A 20,385-nucleotide genomic window follows, 5' to 3' on the forward strand; every position below is an offset into this window, starting at 1 on the left:
AAAAAAAATGGTAAAGCCCTCAATGTCAGCTTCCATGACAAAACGTGTTTTATCCATCTAGAGAGTCCTCGAACTCTATGGTGGTAAATTCCCACTGGTTATCAACTCCGCATGAGTGGTCAGTCATCGGTTACACAGGGTTGTGCATGTGTCTACTAATCTCGAGTTCTGCTGGAGAAAAACATTTATTATGTAGAAGTCCATAGCCACATGTAACAGTGTGTCTTCAGCCAATGCAAGACGTCATGCGACCATTTTGCTCAGTGGGGAAATTAATGTCAATGCGAGAGGATGATTTGAGCTCCTTTACGAATCCGTGTCATTCAACGTTGGCATTATGAATGATGGGCAATATGACACACGTTGTATTTAACCAATATGGATAAAAGTTAATTGATGTTCGTTGCAGTATTTTTCATGTAGCCCAATAAAAATGGTATTGCACGCAACGGATTGCACGTCTGGTAAGGGGGCGTGGTGTTGTTTGACAACATACATTCAGTTCGTCGTTCGACCGCAATGTTTATGCAAACAAAGATGTTTGTCGGGGTATAAAACGTTTAGTCAAATTACCGAGATTATGAATAAAAACACGATAGCATTGGCCATGAATGAAAGCAATGTTGCATGACTGTTTGTGGACATTCCAGACTAGAGGTAAAGGAAATGTGTTCTTCAAAGCAGTAACATTAAATCAGAAAACACCCTTTAATACAACTAAATGTGTAGGCAAATGTCCGTAATTGAAAGATGACAGGACAGTGTATAACTGTTAGTGGTTGACTGCGCAACAACGGTATACTACAGTATGTTGATTACATATTGCTATCTAAATGGCTAGCCAGATACGTTAGCCTTTCGCCAAAGAGGAAGGTACGTTAATGCAAAACAAGTCTCGAATGGGTTAAATATTAGTGTGCGTCTTCACATGTGCCCAGCGAGACAATGGTCCACAAAAAAAAAAAACACTGCATAGTCAAATATGTCGTCCAGCAATTTGTGAGTTGGCTGTCGAATTAACTTGCTAGCTATCCAGCTACATTGCTAACTGGTTCGCTCTAATGCAAGTGCTCGAGCATTAGAGCACATGGTGGAGTGTGGCTGGAACTGCAGCCCAACCCTTTGAGACAATAGGCGAAGTGAGCAAACATGTTTTCGTCGTTTAATCGAAAACCGATTTACTGCCTTGAAATAAGCATGCATTCGTGCATATGCTATTCAAATTACTCACCATCGTGCTTTTGAACGGTGGTCCATGTCTCCACTTCGGTCGCCATGGCGCTCACTTGAACTGGTTGTTTACCGTTTGATAGCAATCCACACCGTTTGGCCTGTCACGAAAACAAATAGCAGAAACGTGCAAAACAGCGTGAACAAACAAACAAAATGTGCATCTAAAGTAAACATTGATGTTATGCACATGCATGGCAAAAATTGTAAATACGTTTAATCCTCACCCTCAAGCAGCTTGCTTGCTCGTGCTATATAACGTCAGCTATAATATCCAACAAATTTGAAATGCCGTAGCAAAATTAAAGTCAAATAAATTCACACTTTTTTTTAATGAAATGAATATATATCTACTACTACTTTCAGAATAAATCTAAAAAAGAGCACGGAAAAAAACCGATGCGCAAAGAGAAAAATAATCCGTGGACCTTTCCGCAGCAACCTAGAAAATAAACAAAGTCTGTTTTTAACTTTGGAACGTCTGTCTCAATATCACGTGGTTAATACAGGGGCAAGTCCTTTTCTGTTCTGGCCAATCATTTGGGGTTAGTGTTATCCGAGATCCTTGGGACGTCCCTACCTTAAACTCTCAAATTAACCCCTACCGTTATCCCAATCATAACGGTACCTAAACAGAACCATTTTTTATTTCAACTTCAATGCGGTAGGGACGTCCCAAGGAACCGGTATTGCAAGGACCAATCAATTCAATTTCAATTTAAGGGATTTATTGGCATGGGAAACATATGTTTACATTGCCAAAGCAAGTGAAATAGATAATAAACAATAACAAATTAACTGTAAACATTTACACTTACAAAGGTTCCAAAAGAATAAAGACATTTCAGATGTCATATTGTGTCTATATATAGGGTTGTAATAATGTGCAAACAGTTCAAGTACAAAAGGGAAAATAAATAAACATAAATATAGGTTGTATTTATAATGGTGTTTGTTCTTCACTGGTTGACCTTTTCTTTTCTTTTTTTTTTTTTCTTTTTCTTTTTCTAAATTTTATCCCATTTTCTCCCCAATTTTCGTGGTATCCAATCGCTAGTAATTACTACCTTGTCTCATCGCTACAACTCCCGTACGGGCACGGGAGAGACGAAGGTCGAAAGCCATGCGTCCTCCGAAGCACAACCCAACCAGCCGTACTGCTTCTTAACACAGCGCGCCTCCAACCCGGAAGCCAGCCGCACCAATGTGTCGGAGGAAACACCGTGTACCTGGCCCCCCTTGGTTGGCGCGCACTGCGCCCGGCCCGCCACAGGAGTCGCTGGAGCGCGATGAGACAAGGATATCCCTACCGGCCAAACCCTCCCTACCCCGGACGACGCTATGCCAATTGTGCGTCGCCCCACGGACCTCCCGGTCGCGGCCGGCTGCGACAGAGCCTCTGCGCGAACCCAGAGACTCTGGTGGCGCACTGGTTGACCTTTTCTAGTGGCACCAGGTCACGAATCTTGCTGCTGTGATTGCACACTGTGGTATTTCACCCAATAGATATGGGAGTTTATCAAAATTAGATTTGTTTTAGAATTCTTTGTGGGTCTGTGTAATTTGAGGGAAATATGTGTCTCTAATATGGTCAAACATTTGGCAGGAGGTTAGGAAGTGCAGATCAGTTTCCACCTCATTTTGTGTACATAGTCAAAGATTTTCTTAATTTTGGGTCAGTCGTGGTGGTCAGGTATTCTGACACGGTGTACTCTCTGTTTAGGGCCAAATAGCATTCTAGTTTGCTGTTTTTTGGAAGGTTTGGGAATTGCTTCCTTTTAGGTGGAAGTCTCTTTTCTGGATTATTATTTGGTGTTTTTCGTTGTACACTGAGGATATTTTTGCAGAATTCTGCATGCAGATTCTCAATTTGGTGTTTGTCCCATTTTGTGAATTCTTGGTTGGGGAGCAGACCCCAGACCTCACAACCATAAAGGGCAATGGGTTCTATAACTGATTTAAGTATTTTTAGCCAGATCCTAATTGGTATGTCGAATTCTATGTTCCTTTTGATGGCATAGAAGGCTCTTTTTACCTTGTCGCTCAGATCGTTCACAGCTTTGTGGAAGTTACCTGTGGCGCTGATGTTTAGGCCGAGGTATGCTCTAGGGCAACGGTGTCTAGATGGAATTTGTATTCATGGTGCTGGGAGCTGGACCTTTTTTGGAACACCATTAAGATTTACTGTCAGGGCCCAGATCTGACAGAATCTGTGCAGAAGATCTAGGTGCTGCTGTATGCCCTCCTTGGTAAGGGACAGTAACACCAGATTATCAGAAAACAGTAGACATTTGACTTCAGATTCTAGTAGGGGGAGGCCGGGTGCTGTAGACTGTTCTAGTGCCCTCGCCAATTCGTTGATATATAGAAGAGGGTGGGGCTTAAGCTGCATCTCTGTCTCACCCCCTGGCCCTGTGGAAAGAGATCTATGTGTTTTTTGCCAATTTTAACCTCACACTTGTTGTTTGTGTACATGTATTTTATAACGTCGTATGTTTTTCCCCAAACACCACTATCCTTCAAATTGTATAGTAGGCCCTCGTGCCAAATTGACTCGAAAGCTTTTTTCAAATCAAATCAAATCAAAGTTAATTTGTCACGTGCGCTGAATACAACAGGTGTAGACCTCACAGTGAAATGCTTATTTACAGGCTCTAACCAATAGTGCAAAAAAGCTATTAGGTGAACAATAGGTAGGTAAAGAAATAAAACAACAGTTAAAAGACAGGCTATATACAGTACCGAGGCTATAACAGTAGCGAGGCTACATACAGACATCGGTTAGTCAGGCTGATTGAGATAGTATGTACATGTGGATATGGTTAAAGTGTCTATGCATATGCAGATAGCCCGGTTAGCCAATGTGCGGGAGCAGTGGTTGGTCGGCCCAATTGAGATAGTATGTACATGAATGTATAGTTAAAGTGACTATGCATATATGATAAACAGAGAGTAGCAGCAGCGTAAAAAGAGGGGTTGGGGGGGCACACAACGCAGAAAGTCTGGATAGCCATTTGATTACCTGTTCAGGAGTCTTATGGCTTGGGGGTAAAAACTGTTGAGAAGCCTTTTTGTCCTAGACTTGGCACTCCGCTAATGCTTGCCATGCGGTAGTAGAGAGAGCAGTCTATGACCGGGGTGGCTCGAGTCTTTGACAATTTTTAGGGCCTTCCTCTGTCACAGCCTGGTGTAGAGGTCCTGGATGACAGGCAGCTTAGCCCCAGTGATGTACTGGGCCGTACGCACTACCCTCTGTAGTGCCTTCCGGTCAGAGGCTGAGCAATTGCCGTACCAGGCAGGGATGCAACCAGTCAGGATGCTCTCGATGGTGCAGCGGTAGAACCTTTTGAGGATCTCAGGACCCTTCCTCCCTATAGGCTGTCTCGTCGTTGTCGGTGATCAGGCCTACCACTGTTGTGTTGTCTGCAAACTTAATGATGGTGTTGGAGTAATGCCTGGCCATGCAGTCGTGGGTGAACAGGGAGTACAGGAGGGAACTGAGTACGCACCCCTGGGGAGCTCCAGTGCTTAGGATCAGCGTGGCAGATGTGTTGCTACCTACCCTCACCACCTGGGGGCGGCCCGTCAGGAAGTCCAGGATCCAGTTGCAGAGGGAGGTGTTTAGTCCAAGGATCCTTAGCTTAGTGATGAGCTGAGGGCACTATGGTGTTGAACTCTGAGCTGTAGTCAATGAATAGCATTTTCACGTAAGTGTTCCTTTTGTCCAGGTGGGAAAGGGCAGTGTGGAGTGCAATAGAGATTGCATCATCTGTGGATTTGTTTGGGTGGTATGCAAATTGGAGTGGGTCTAGGGATAATGGTGTTGATGTGAGAGTGAGAGTGAGAGAGAGAGAGAGAGAGAGACTCGACATCCAGTTAATGTGGGATATGGGGATATAAAGGGATAAGGAAATCCCCTATACTTTGCCCATGTGGTCCAGAAATGGTCCGGGTTAAAATGTTAACATTTCGTTTAACTGGTTTAACATACTATATACATACTAATGTATATAGTATGTATAAGCTGGGAAATACAGGCCTAAGCGTTGTTGTTCACTAGTTTGCTCCAATTGGGTGTGGGGTGGTAGGGTTGGAGGGTAATAAAGGACATATATATATTTTTTTAAGATGTGTATATATGTATGTATGTAGGTACAGTTGAAGTTGGAAGTTTACATACACCTTAGCCAAATACATTTAAACTCAGTTTTTCACAATTCCCAACATTTAATCCTAGTAAAAATTCCCTGTTGTAGGTCAAGTTAGGATCACCACTTTATTTTAAGAATGTGAAATGTCAGAATAATAGTAGAGAATGATTTATTTCAGCCTTTATTTCTTTTATCACATTCCCAGTGGGTCAGAAGTTTACATACACTCAATTAGTATTTGGTAGCATTGCCTTTAAATTGTTTAACTTGGGTCAAACGTTTCGGGTAGCCTTCTACAAGCTTTCCACAATAAATTGGGTGAATTTTGGCCCATTCCTCCTGACAGAGCCGGTGCAACTGAGTCAGGTTTGTAGGCCTCCTTGCTGGCACACGCTTTTTCAGTTCTGCCCACAAATTTTCGATAGGATTGAGGTCAGGGTTTTGTGATGGCCACTCCAATACCTTGACTTTGTTGTCCTTTAGCCATTTTGCCACAACTTTGGAAGTATGCTTGGGATCATTGTCCATTTGGAAGACCCATTTGCGACCAAGATTCAATTTCCTGACTGATGTCTTGAGATGTTGCTTCAATATATCCACATAATTCTCGTTCCTCATGAAGCCATCTATTTTGTGAAGTGCACCAGTCCCTCCTGCAGCAAAGCACCCCCACAACATGATGCTGCCACCCCCGTGCTTCACGGTTGGCACGGTGTTCTTCAGCTTGCAAGCGCCCCCCTTTTTCCTCCAAATATAATGATGGTCATTATGGCCAAACAGTTATACTGTTGATTCATCCGACCAGAGGACATTTCTCAAAAAAGTACGATCTTTGTCCCCATGTGCAGTTGCAAACCATAGTCTGGCTTTTTTATGGAGGTTTTGGAGCAGTGGCTTCTTCCTTGCTGAGCGGCCTTTCAGGTTATGTCAATATAGAACTCGTTTTACTGTGGATATAGATACTTTGTACCTGTTTCCTCCAGCATCTTCACAAGGTCCTTTGCTGTTGTTCTGGGATTGATTTGCACTTTTCGCACCAAAGTACGTTCATCTCTAGGAGACAGAACGCGTCTCCTTCCTGAGCGGTATGACGGCTGCGTGGTCCCATGGTGTTTATACTTTACATTTACATTACATTTAAGTCATTTAGCAGACGCTCTTAGACAGAGCGACTTACTTGCATGCTATTATTTGTACAGATGAACGTGGTACCTTCAGGTGTTTGGAAATTGCTCCCAAGGATGAACCAGACTTGTGGAGGTCTACATTATTTTTTCTGAGGTCTTGGCTGATTTCTTTTGATTTTTCCATGATGTTAAGCAAAGAGGCACTGAGTTTGAAGGTAGGCTTTGAAATACATCCACAGGTACACCTCCAGTTGACTCAAAAGATGTCAATTAGCCTATCAGAAGCTTCTAAAGCCATGACATAATTTTCTGGAATTTACCAAGCTGTTTAAAGGCACAGTCAATTTAGTGTATGTAAACTTCTGACCCACTGGAATTGTGATACAGTGAATTATAAGTGAAATAATCTGTCTGTTAACAACTGTTGAAAAAATTACTTGTGTCATGCACAAAGTAGATGTCCTAACCGACTTATCCAAAACTATAGTTTGTTAACAAGTAATTTGTGGAGGTGTTGAAAAACGAGTTTTAATGACTCCAACCTAAGTGTAAACTTCCGACTTTCACTGTATATATATATATATATATATATATATATATATATATATATATATATATATATATATATATATATATATATTTGCAAAAAAAGATATGGGGGATTGGAAGTGAGCAGACAACTGCATTGATGGAAGCTACAATCTATCTGCAATATTAAAGCTGATCTACTCCCTAATAAAAAAGTACTTAAAAAAAAAATATATATATATATATATATAAAAATATTGGTTTAACTGTTAAAATGTGAATGTGTGGCTAAATTATTTCTCAAAGTCTCGATCAAACCCTCAACATGTACCTAATTTTAAGTGATCTTTTACCCCTTGGAGCAAAAAACCCCACCAACAAAAAACAACCTAATGAACACCTGACGTGACGAGGTGGCCGAGTGGTTAAGGCGATGGACTGCTAATCCATTGTGCTCTGTACACTTGGGTTTGAATCCCATCCTCGTCGGTGGAAGTTATTTTAATGTAGTTGTTTTAGCTAAATTATTACATGGAAATGTTCTCTCTACTACCTACCACAGCCTGTTCACCCGGCTAGGATCTAGAACGGTGGTCCCCAACTTTTTCCGGTTACTGTACCACCAACTGAATTTTGTTCTAACCAGAGTACCCCTGAAGTACCCCCTCATGTGCATTTTACCACTAAGCTCATGAGTCTTCAAGTACCCCCTGTGGATAGGCCCAGTACCCTTGGTTGGGAACCACTGACCAAGTGGAGACAGTACACGTGCATCAAAGCTGAGACCAAGAGACTGAGAAACAGCTTCTATCTACAGGCCATCAGACTGTTAAACATGAAACACTAGCTAGCCTCCGCCCGGTACCCTGCCCTGAACCTTAGACACTGTCACTAGCCGGCTACCACCCTGTACTTTACCCTACAGGACAGCGTAGCACGACTGACGAGAAGTCGGACTGGAGACAGGGACCAGTCAGAGCGGGCAGAACTGTAGCGGAGAGAAAAACAGCATCACGCAAGGGGGAACAGGCACAACGGGAACAAACGGCTAGAAACATGGACTGACTGGGCAGAGATTACGATCTGGCAGTGTGGAAGTGGCAGCACTGAGTATTTGTAGAGGTCTTGATTATGGAACAGGTTGCAGCTGGTGGGGATCTTCTCTGACTCCAGCACACCTGTCTCCGCCCACACAATCACACACACACACACAGAGAGGGAGGGAGAGAGCACTGTGGGAGTGGCAGCAGGTCAAGGAGACACCGGATGAGCACTAGAGGGCGTGGCAGGAGCAGATGTGACAGCAGCACAGACAGATGTAGCCTACTGAATCTCATGAAACACTGAAAAAAAGTATATAAAATGCAACATGCAACAATTTCAAAGATTTTACTGAGTTACTGATCATATAAGGAAATCAGTCAATTGAAATGAATTCATTAAGCCATAATCTATGGATTTCACATGACTGGAAATACAGATATGCATCTGTTGGTCACAGATCCCTTAAAAACAAAAGTAGGGCCGTGGATCAGAAAACCATTCCGTATCTGGTGTGACCACCATTTGCCTCATGCAGCACAACACATCTCCTTCGCATAGAGTTGATCAGGCTGTTGATTGTGGCCTGTGGAATGTTGTCCCACTCCTCTTCAATGGCTGTGCGAAATTGCTAGATATTGGCGGGAACTGGAACACGCTGTCGTACAAGTCAATCCAGAGACTCCCAAACATGCTCAATGGGTGGTGACATGTTTAGTGAGTATGCTGCCATAGAAGAACTGAGATGTTTTCAGCTTCCAGGAATTGCGTAAAGATCCTTATGACGTGGGGTCGTGCATTATCATGCTGAAACATGAAGTGATGGCAGCGGATGAATGGCACAGTAATGGGCCACAGGATTTCGTCACGGTATCTCTGTGCACTCAAATTACCATCGATAAAAATGTAATTGTGCTCATTGTCCGTAGCTTATGCCTGCCCACACCATAACCCCCCCCCCCCACCACCACCATGGGGTACTCTGTTCACAACATTGACATCAGTAAACTGCTCGCCCACACAACGCCAAACACGCTGTCTGCCATCTGCCTGGTACAGTTGAAACCGGGATTCATTCCTGAAGAGCACACTTCTCCAGCGTGCCAGTGGCCATCGAAGGTGAGTATTTGCCCACTGAAGTCGATTACGACGCTCAAATCCAGTCAGGTCAAGACCCTGGTGAGGACGATGAGCACGCTCATGACCTTCCCTGAGATGGTTTCTTACAGTTTGTGCATAAATTCTTCGGTTGTGCAAACCCACAGTTTCATCAGCTGTCCGGGTGGCTGGTCTCAGACCATCCCGGAAGTGAAGAAGCCGGACGTGGAGGTCCTGGGCTGGCATAGTTACATATGGTCTGCGGTTGTGAGGCCGGTTGGACCTACTGCCATATTCTCTAAAACAACGTTGGCGGCGGCTTATGGTAGAGAAATTAACATTCAATTCTCTGGCAACAGGTCTGGTGGACATTCCTGCAGTCAGCATGCCAATTGCACTCTGGTGTTGTGTGACAAAACTGCACATTTTAGAGTGGCCTTTTATTGTCCCCAGCACAAGGTGCACCTGTGTAATGATCATGCTGTTTAATCAGCTTCTTGATATTTTCACACCTGTCAGGTGGATGGGTTATCTTGGAAAATCAGAAATACTCACTAACAGGGATGTAAACAAATGTGTGCACAACATTTGAGAGAAATAAGCTTTTTGTGTGTATGGAATATTTCTGGGATCTTTTATTTCAGCTCATGAAACATGGGACCAACACTTTACATGTTGCGTTTATATTTTTGTTCAGTGTGTAATATGCATAAAATGCATCCACCAATTGCAGCGTCTGCCTATGCCCACACATATTCTCTCAAGAACATTTTCAATAAACTCAAACACGAAGTTAGGCATACCTAATTTCAAAGTAGGCCTTGTTGGTCCCAACTGTCCTCTAAATGTAGCTGGAATTTAACCTGAAAGGATTTGAGAAATGTCATTGTTTGACGATAGGCCGATGACATTGGCCAACCTCTAGTTTTGCATTGCGCCGAATATCAGATCTCAACAATGATTGGATAAGTGTTTAATATCACCAGTAGGCCTACCACACCCTTATGATATATATCTTGTCATAAGCGAAACGTGATTCCAAGAGACAGGTGGAAATAAATGCGTTCGAATTTGTTGATTAAATGCGGGACATGATTACTTGGTTGTGGTAAGCGGAACAAAGGGCCACAATGCGGGAGTGTGTGTCCAAGGCTATTTGTTCCACCTTCTTCATCACTTGTTTTGTATAGATGTCATTGAGGGGTACCTGACTTTCTCGAATTCCCACAGATTTGTATTACCCTTATCAATCTGACTAGTGTTCCATAGAGCACCAAACCACCTCAAAATATTAAAAAGATAGGATGGATTCTATATAGCACTGATAAAATGACATGACGCTAAACAAAGTCCTCCACATGCGCATCATACACATAATAGTTTCTCACAGCACAGGAGTGGGGCTCCACTAAAACATAGACGTTTCTGGCGCCAAGATGTCTAGCTATTGAACTCTCATCTCCCTGACCTTGGTCAACTGACCTCTGATTGGTTGACATGTTGCTGGGCAACTATTATTCTAATCACCAGACATATTTAGCCAATCAGCTGCAGGCAATTACCTGGTTAAGACCCGTTTAGGCTACTTTGACCTGTCTCCACCAGCTACACAGAGAGAGTAGATGCTGTATCTCTGTGCTGTGTCCTTCACCTCAGGATTTCTGTTCACTTTAACCATATCTACATGTAAATACTACCTCAATCAGCCTGACTAACCGGTGTTTGTATGTAGCCTCGCTACTTTTATAGCCTCGCTACTGTATATAGCCTGTCTTTTTACTGTTGTTTTATTTCTTTACTTACCTATTGTTCACCGAACACCTTTTTTGCACTTGGTTAGAGCCTGTAAGTAAGCATTTCACTGTAAGGTTGTACCTGTTGTATTCGGCGCACGTGACAAATAAACTTTGATTTGATCCAAGGACTTTCACCTGTTTGCCCATGTAAGTGGACTTTGTGGAGCCAGAGTGACTATTATTTAATGTTGTAAAGGCCTACATATTGTGTATTCCTTTTCACTATGTAACAATCCCTTTATTACATTGTCACTAGCCAACTATACCTAACTGTTATCCAGTATAACTTGGTTAGTATTTCACCTGTATGTAATATGCCATGTTACATCACCTGCTTTGTACACTTTTTGAATGACTACTGCTTGCCATTTAAACCTATAGGCCTAAAATGATGCTTCCAGTGGTTAATATCGTCATGTTACCATTCCTAGATGGCGGCCCCCATAACCTAGTTTATATTAGCATGCTAGTGTAATTAGCCGCATGCTAACAGGAATGCTAACGTTCTAACTTATTCTTGCCTATGTATGGGTTTATACTGTTTATAATGTTATGTTAGCTTGCACTGTTGATAACGCACTACTATAGCATTCTAGCTACATTAGTTTAACCCTTTCCTTAAAATTATGAGTCCACCTTACCGGGTGGTGCTCTCCTGTCACGGAGGTTTAAAGCAGTGTACTCAAAGGAAAAATGTCCCCAGTAGTGTTTGTCATTAATTCCCATGAATTGAAATAGGCCTACCTTGGATATTGACGTGACAAACACATTTAAACCCTTCAAAGTAATTTGTTATCTGGATTATAATGGACTGAAATAACTATTATTGTAATGTTATTTAGATATTTGCCATTAAAAATTGTTCGATCAAGTAAACAACTTGACGTGAGAAACGCATAGAAATGAAAATTATGTTTGATAAGCCTTGGGGAGTATAAAGACCGGTTGCTTATTACGAAAAATAGCGTGGTTTTATGTTTGACGTTATACTGCATCCCATTACTGGATTGCGCAAAAGATGCGACTCCGGTGGGACTCGAACCCACAACCTTTGAATCACTCCTCAAGTGCTTGACTAGAAGTCCAATGCGCTATCCATTGCGCCACGGAGCCACCTGTTGATAGGTTTCGCACTAGCCGATATAACGTTGCGGCGTCCCGTAAAACCTTGTGTAGTCATTACGCATTTGATCTAGCTTTTCTGTGTACACAGGTTACTAAATACGTCACAATGGTCACGTCATATGTGAAAGAAGATAAGTATAGATGTCGTGTACATTGTAAGTGAACAACGTATAATATACATTAGCCCTAATAATATTGCGGTAATATGCATTGAGTAACAAAACATTTGCTGTGGGCTGCTGGCTGAGATGTGAAACCGCTTTAGTTTATCGTTTTCTTGCCACGGACGCGTTGTGCAGTGAATTGAACATAAAGGGACCGCTCTTTCGCATTGTCAATAGAGCAAGAATCACATGCTTTTTAGTGAAACAAGCGAATACCAGGAATTAAAGAATGGGGGCATTTCTACCAGGAACCAACATACTCGTCGATGCCGACCCTGTATCGAATCCCAACACGGCTGCTGCATTTAGCCTTTATTTTCTCCTGAAATGGCAAGCATCCTTACTGTCAAAAATCAAATCCAATTGTATTAATCATGTATACAAAATACAGCGGGGTGTAAACAGTGCAATGGAATGCTTACTTGCAGGCTACCTCTCAACATAGCCCTTGTCATGTCAGCTCACCCAAAGACAAAAACGTCACTTTGATAACCTGTTCAGTGTCAAAACACCAGTTTACTAACGCGTTAGATAACGTTACTGTAGCTACACTAAATATTGTTAACCGAACCGTGCTAGCATATTACTGTAGCCTAATGCACTGATCTTACCTGCTAGATATTCCGATCGATGATGGTGATCAATGAAAACAGCAGACAACAAAACATTGTAGCTAACGTTACTTCAGAAAATAAAGATAATTCGCGAACAAAATTACCAGGAAATATATTTTTCCATGGTCCTCTTCTAGAGTTTAAAGGTCCCGCCATAGCTCTTTTCTCATTGGTCAATTCTCGGTTATCTCTTGGTTGCACTGGCGTCTCGGATTGGTTGGCGAGTACAATTCTTGGTTACGTCTTGGTTGCAGACGGCGATATGATTGGTTATCGCAACTAGAAATGTGGAAATGAGGTTGGAACAGAGTCTTAGAAATTTGTTGAAATACCATACATGACCTGCTGAAGCCAGAGCCCGGATAGCTCAGTCGGTAGAGCATCAGACTTTTAATCTGAGGGTCCAGGGTTCAAGTCCCTGTTCGGGCGATGCTTTTTTTTTTTAACCTGCTAAATATTGCTGGTCATAAACTACGTTTCATTAGCTAGCTAGGTGGCTAAACGAGAATTTTGAAGACCACGCCTAAATTGCGTTCTTGTGTTTACACTAATTCGTTGTATTCAGAAGGTCCGTTTCTTGTGTTTATCAGTTTTATAGACCGCCAAGCTGTAATTATGCAATAGTCAATAATAAATACAGAACAAGAGTTTGACTGGATTTGATTGGAATATCACTTTCAAGGCTGTTTCTAGATGTGGGGCTAATCTGTGCATTTCCAAAACATTCCAATAGGTGGAGACATTGCCCATGTACTTTATGGGCTGACATAGGCTTTTAAAAAATATATATTTTTAGAATTGATGTACTTTTATTTCTAGTATGACTAATTGTACAGCAAAGCCTTCACAACATTTACTTGATAATTATATATTAAAAAGGACTGAAATTCAAAAGGAATACATTGTATGTCAATTTACTAAGCACAGTCCTTCACAAATACAGAGTGCATGTTAGTCCAATGCAACACCATGTTATGTCCTTATCTACTTCTATACTCTCAACAAATGCATAGGATGGTGTTTCACAGCTGCCGTACATTGACATTTACCTGAGTTCCATTGCACAGTACGTACTTAAAGATTGACTGTTAATACTAGTCTACATCTATGCTAGTCATTGTGGTTCTTACTAACACATAGCACATAACACATATGAAATGAATAGGTGAAATGACATAGCAATAGCTTTGAATAAAGGTCCATTGGTTTACATTTCCTCTAATCAAACAGGAACATATTCTTATATCATCTAGCTTGTCAAATGTGTGGTTCTGGTTTACTAATCGCAGATGTAATATAAATGAATGAGTTTCCAGGGCATAGTTTCATGGGGTCAAATACCATAGTGATAAAATTCAGTACAGGTCTTTGTCATATGATATGTCATGTCCAATTGAGTGGTAGAAATCCACTGCCAGGGTTTGTTCTCCGATGGTATCTGTTGTGGAACAGATGTGTGAAGTCATTCTGGTGCAGAAAGTTCCTCCTTCAGGTAACTCATAACAGTTCCTTTCTTTCCAACCTGATGTGGCTCCAGTGGGTAGAACCTGATCACGACCCGGTCTTCAGTAAGTCCAAGTTCTCCTGTAAGGAAAGGGAAGATATTGGCACTGTGTTCCTTGTTCTTCTCGGCAGTGTCGGTGACACCGATGGCGGACACGGACAGTATCACTCAAGGAGCCCAAGTTCCACCCATGAGCATTGGCAGTCCAGGTTTCACCACCAACATCATTCTCTCTTCGGGTTTCCCTAGAACAGCAGCTGTTTTGGAGCACAGCTTTTTCAAGAAATCCTCAGAAAACGTACTCTCGGGTAAATTGCTTTCTAAATCAATGAACGGCATGGTGATTTTGTAAAGAGTTCGTTCTTTCAGATGAGAAGGCTAGGGAGGTCAATTTCCCGGGCTGACATAGGCTTTTCAGTACAAGACACACTGACGTGTCGTCAACGCCGTTTGGGTCTTTAGTGTCAAAAAGATACACGTCAAATAACACGATTTGAGGCGTCAAATAACACTATTTGACACGTCAAATAAGATTCTTTACCAGTCTGGACCTGAATATCACTCCACGTCACATTATAATGTAACACTTTGTACGTAGTTAATACACATTGATTACACTCTCACTCTATTTCATATGTCACAACGATTCACCGATACGTATGCTCTGAGTCATAGATTTTGTCATTGATGATAACATTTGCATAAAGGTCGTTTGTACTCCGCCCAAGTCTCAGGTACTGATGAAAGACGTTCACTGAACTTCTGTTCTCCCCGAGGTAAAATTAGCTAGCTAGTTAACAATGGCTGCCCAATTTCTCGAAAATTGTAAATCTACCATCTCTGATTTGCACCAGACTGCTGCTCACAGACAGAAGAGATGGACTTCAACCATCAATAGCCAGGTAACGTTAACGTAATGTTAGCTATCTAACGTAGGTGTTGAGAGTGTGTGGCGTAACAGCTGCAAAAAGTTTTTAGGAGTGCATTTTGTAATTAATTATCTATTGTATTTTTTATTTCAGTATCCTATCAAGCGCCTTTGGAGGAAAGGCGGTATCACATCACCAAGGAGCAGCTTGAGTTCCTCAGATATTCATATGACCATCAGACAAATGGCAGATGCTCTCAATGTGTGGCACTCTGTGGTCAAGAATAAAGCAATTGTAACACAAGAGGGAGATCTCTACATCCCCTCTAGATTTGATCACATTCCTGATTGATGTATCTTGTTGTGTTATTTTTGTATTTAGTCATTTTCAGCTTTTCAGGTCCTACTCACTGTTGTCAGACGCTCAGCTGGATGAGAGGATCAAAGAGCTGATATCAATAAAAACAGAATGGCGTCACCATAAGAGAAAACAAAGTTTTTGTAAAACAAACGCATCTTGTTTTTTAGGTGTAGGATTGTTATCCATGGTGCTGTGGATGGTTAGACCTGTTGTGTGTCTGAAGGCCTCTGACAACAACAGGACCGCCACAGTCATGGATGTCATTCGAAGCAGCCATCACCAGCTACGGAGTGCCATCCTGGGTGAGATGTGACCGGGTGGTGAAAACAACCGCATCTGTGCCTTCATGGAGCAGTTCAGGGGTGGTGAGAGGGGAAGTGCCCTCAGAGGAAGGAGCACTCACAACCAGAGGATAGAGCGGCTGTGGGGGGACGTCTGGCATGGAGTCTCCAACGTTTACCATGACCTGTTCACCTTCTTGGAGACGGAGCAGACATCATCGACATCAACAATGAGGTGCACCTGTGGGTACTGCACTTTGTGTTCCTGCCACGGGTGACCAGAGATCTTGCTGTGTTTGCCAGTCAGTGGAACCACCGTGGGCTGAACAACGGCAGTCACCTCTGCAGTTGTTCGTCTCGGGTTCCCTGGCAATGCAGAGGGCCAATCTGACAGCAGTAAGGGATTTGTTTGCCCCAAATTCAGCCACCATCAGCTCCTCCAACCACCACCTCAGCTCCTCCAACCACCACCTCAGCTCCCCCAACCACTGGCGCTGCAGCTCTTTATTGGTCGGAAGGGGTGATTGTGCCACAAATCCAGTTCACCATCATCACACACAGATGGAACTGTTGCGGACAATAATTCCATTGGAAGACCCCAGAGGCAGCCTGGGAGTTGACAATCTACAGAGGGTTATGGCAGTTATATCTTCAGCGCCACTCGTTCCTACTCCAACCTGACTTACTACATACACCCCTGATACTCCCCTACTGGGATGAGGGATTGGACACTATATCTTCAGCGCCACTCGTTCCTACTTCAACCTGACTTACTACACCCCTGATACTCCCCTACTGGGATGAGGGATTGGACACTATATCTTCAGCGCCACTCGTTCCTACTCCAACCTGACTTACTACATACACCCCTGATACTCCCCTACTGGGATGAGGGATTGGACGCTATATCTTCAGCGCCACTCGTTCCTACTTCAACCTGACTTACTACACCCCTGATACTCCCCTACTGGGATGAGGGATTGGACACTATATCTTCAGCGCCACTCGTTCCTACTCCAACCTGACTTACTACATACACCCCTGATACTCCCCTACTGGGATGAGGGATTGGACGCTATATCTTCAGCGCCACTCGTTCCTACTCCAACCTGACTTACTACACCCCTGATACTCCCCTACTGGGATGAAGGATTGGACGCTATATCTTCAGCGCCACTCGTTCCTACTCCAACCTGACTTACTACACCCCTGATACTCCCCTACTGGGATGAAGGATTGGACGCTATATCTTCAGCGCCACTCGTTCCTACTTCAACCTGACTTACTACACCCCTGATACTCCCCTACTGGGATGAAGGATTGGACGCTATATCTTCAGCACCACTCGTTCCTACTTCAACCTGACTTACTACACCCCTGATACTCCCCTACTGGGATGAAGGATTGGACACTATATCTTCAGCGCCACTCGTTCCTACTCCAACCTGACTTACTACATACACCCCTGATACTCCCCTACTGGGATGAAGGATTGGACGCTATATCTTCAGCGCCACTCGTTCCTACTTCAACCTGACTTACTACACCCCTGATACTCCCCTACTGGGATGAGGGATTGGACACTATATCTTCAGCGCCACTCGTTCCTACTCCAACCTGACTTACTACATACACCCCTGATACTCCCCTACTGGGATGAGGGATTGGACACTATATCTTCAGCGCCACTCGTTCCTACTCCAACCTGACTTACTACATACACCCCTGATACTCCCCTACTGGGATGAGGGATTGGACGCTATATCTTCAGCGCCACTCGTTCCTACTTCAACCTGACTTACTACACCCCTGATACTCCCCTACTGGGATGAGGGATTGGACGCTATATCTTCAGCGCCACTCGTTCCTACTTCAACCTGACTTACTACACCCCTGATACTCCCCTACTGGGATGAGGGATTGGACGCTATATCTTCAGCGCCACTCGTTCCTACTCCAACCTGACTTACTACACCCCTGATACTCCCCTACTGGGATGAGGGATTGGACGCTATATCTTCAGCGCCACTCGTTCCTACTCCAACCTGACTTACTACACCCCTGATACTCCCCTACTGGGATGAGGGATTTACACTATATCTTCAGCGCCACTCGTTCCTTTGAATCAGTTCATTTTCATAATACTAACATTCCCGCTCTTTCACACACTGCATGATTTGGTCTCTAGAAAGGTACGATAGACATCTTCAACTCTAAACGGATGGGGACCAGAGTTTAAGACACGGGTGGCCTTAACAAAAGTTAAGTACTTTCCCATTCCAGTACGATTCTGTTTGGTTATATTTGGAGAGAGTCAGGTACTGTGAGTTTAGTTACAACTGAGGTTGGATTGAAAACCTACAGGAGGGTAGCTCTCCAGGAACAAGGCTGGAGAGCCTAGGACTAATGGATCTAGTTCTTAGATCAATGCATTTGAAATTCGATAAGTCACTACGAAGGTGCAGTTCCCAGAAGTGGAGATGTCACTTAATGCAGTGGATGGGAAGCCTTATTTCATGTAGTTCTAAATAAATGATAATGGTTGAACTTCATTTGTTCTTAATGTAGGACATCAAATTATCAGATTTGGATGAGTTGGCTGCAATATGGCAGCAGTACTTCAGTCAATATCAGCAAAGGATATTGGTTATTAGTGAAGTGTCAGTAAAGTGTTTCTAAAAAAAACTAAACCTTAAAAACACCAAGACAAACAATATGGACGGTGTAATTTATTATTAATGATCATTAAGTGAACAATAACAGCCAATATGGAAATACAGTGCATTTGGAAAGTATTCAGACCCCCTTGACTTTTTCCACATTTTGTTACATTAGAGCCTTATACTAAAATGTATAAAATAAAATGTAGCTTCATACCCAAGAAGACTCTATGGTGTAATCGCTGCCAACGGTGCTTCAGCAAAGTACTGAGTAAAGGGTCATACATGTAATATTTACTTTTTTATTTCCATTTGCAAAAATGTCAACTTGTTTCTGCTTTGTCATTATGGGGTATTGTGTGTAGATGAGGGGAATTTTTTTTTGTATCCTTTGTTGAATAAGGCTGTAATAAAATGTGGAAAAAGTCAAGGGGTCTGAATACGTTCCGAATGCACCGTACAAACACAGATGTAAGTAGATAAATGCTTAAATGTGCTACCAGATACAATTATGTATCGTAAACATGTTTTTATGCAACACCGAAATGTGGGGGAATTCACAATACCGGAGGTCATGAATTCCCTAAAGGCATTGTGGGTGCTATGAAGAGGGAGTCTTAGTGTCACAGCACACGTGTTTGCCTCTGGGTACTTTTTCTTCTGCTCCCCAGCGAGACGCCCTCGCGCTGTGTGGAGGAATTCGATGGTCGGGGTGTCCTCAAACCCAAGGGGTGGCACCACCGTTGCCCCAGTTGCAAACTCCAACACCATCGCCACTGTTAGAGGACATTCTCCATCTGAGGAGTACACAGTAAAACATTTAAAAATCACAAAATGGAATAATATGCAGTTACCGATAAACTTGAACAATTGACCATTTTACCTTGCACCTCAGCCAGCCAGTTGAACCAGTGGCAGATGGTGTTGTTCTCCACACACCGCCGGTTGCCGCCAGGTATGGAATAGGTTACTTTAAAACAGGTCCCGCAGGTCCCCACAAAAAGTGCTCGGAAGCTGTCCGGGTGGTTCCACAATGCTTCGAGCAGCCCAAGAGAGTTGAGACCATTTTTTAACCTGTTATGGTTTCGAGACAGTATGTATATTTAAAATAGGTGTTACGGACAATATAGTGACGTGTATTGATTTAGGGGTGTGGACTGATTAAAAATACTTGTGTTAGAGGAGGTAATGACAAGTACTTCACAGATTTATGACAGGGTTGACCTCCTGCTCCAAGGCCATCTGCATGCTCTCTTGGACAAATTGTTGAGCCACCAATTAAACCATAACCATCTGTCCTCCATTGACAACAATCCTTTTTTTGGAGGGAACGAGCCTCCTCCTCCTGTCTGTCTTAAAGGATTCTACATTTGGATTCATCTGGGGGAATGTTTCCCCCAAAACCTTCAAGCTGCTCTCCTGACCATAGGGCACTTTGATCTGCCTCACAGGATACTCTAAAGATACTGAGATACGAAAACATTATTTAAATCTAATAAAAAAGTATCCTAATATAAAACAGGGAAATAGTCCATGATCTTTAAAATAACCTACAATAAGTCTGTTTAATCACAAGATAGATTCACACCTAGCTTACTTACAAAGCAAGCACTGTGCATCGCACTGTGTCCTCATGTACTACATGGATATAGGGAAAATGTACCTATCCTGTTCAGCAGCCGGATGGTAGGGTCAGCGATCAGGCATTTTACTGGTTGAAGTGTAATGCATATTAAACAGGACGTTCATACATGCCTTAAAATCCAATTACAATGCAAAAGTCATGTGAAATGCACTCATAAGTAACATGTAAATGTAGGCTTTTTTTTCTGCAGTT

The 20,385-nt window shown here is 42.8% G+C and overlaps 1 protein-coding gene and 2 non-coding genes across 4 annotated transcripts in view; 1 reads left to right on the forward strand and 2 right to left on the reverse strand.

The window, feature by feature from the left end:
• The window catches only part of LOC129841533 (programmed cell death protein 4-like), a 50,980-nt gene extending 37,968 nt beyond the window's left edge, over nt 1-13,012 (reverse strand). The window contains exons 1-2 of one of the 2 annotated variants that reach the window (XM_055909841.1): nt 12,872-13,012; nt 1,232-1,331 (exon numbers count right to left, since the gene is read on the reverse strand). In XM_055909841.1, coding sequence (XP_055765816.1) covers nt 1,232-1,277 — 46 coding nt within the window. In that variant the 5' untranslated portion in view covers nt 1,278-1,331; nt 12,872-13,012. Of the gene's footprint in view, nt 1-1,231; nt 1,332-1,457; nt 1,720-12,871 lie in introns of those variants that run through there. The other variant, XM_055909840.1, reaches the window with a different exon arrangement.
• trnar-ucu (transfer RNA arginine (anticodon UCU)) lies at nt 11,993-12,084 on the reverse strand. Its single transcript is given in 2 exon segments — nt 11,993-12,028; nt 12,048-12,084. It is a non-coding gene; the product is annotated as a tRNA-Arg (tRNA).
• Nucleotides 13,013-13,230: 218 nt separating the features above from the next.
• trnak-uuu (transfer RNA lysine (anticodon UUU)) lies at nt 13,231-13,303 on the forward strand. Its single transcript has one exon. It is a non-coding gene; the product is annotated as a tRNA-Lys (tRNA).
• Nucleotides 13,304-20,385: the final 7,082 nt, after the last annotated feature.

This window comes from Salvelinus fontinalis, chromosome 42 (genome assembly GCF_029448725.1).
Source record: "Salvelinus fontinalis isolate EN_2023a chromosome 42, ASM2944872v1, whole genome shotgun sequence".
NCBI lineage: Eukaryota > Metazoa > Chordata > Actinopteri > Salmoniformes > Salmonidae > Salvelinus > Salvelinus fontinalis.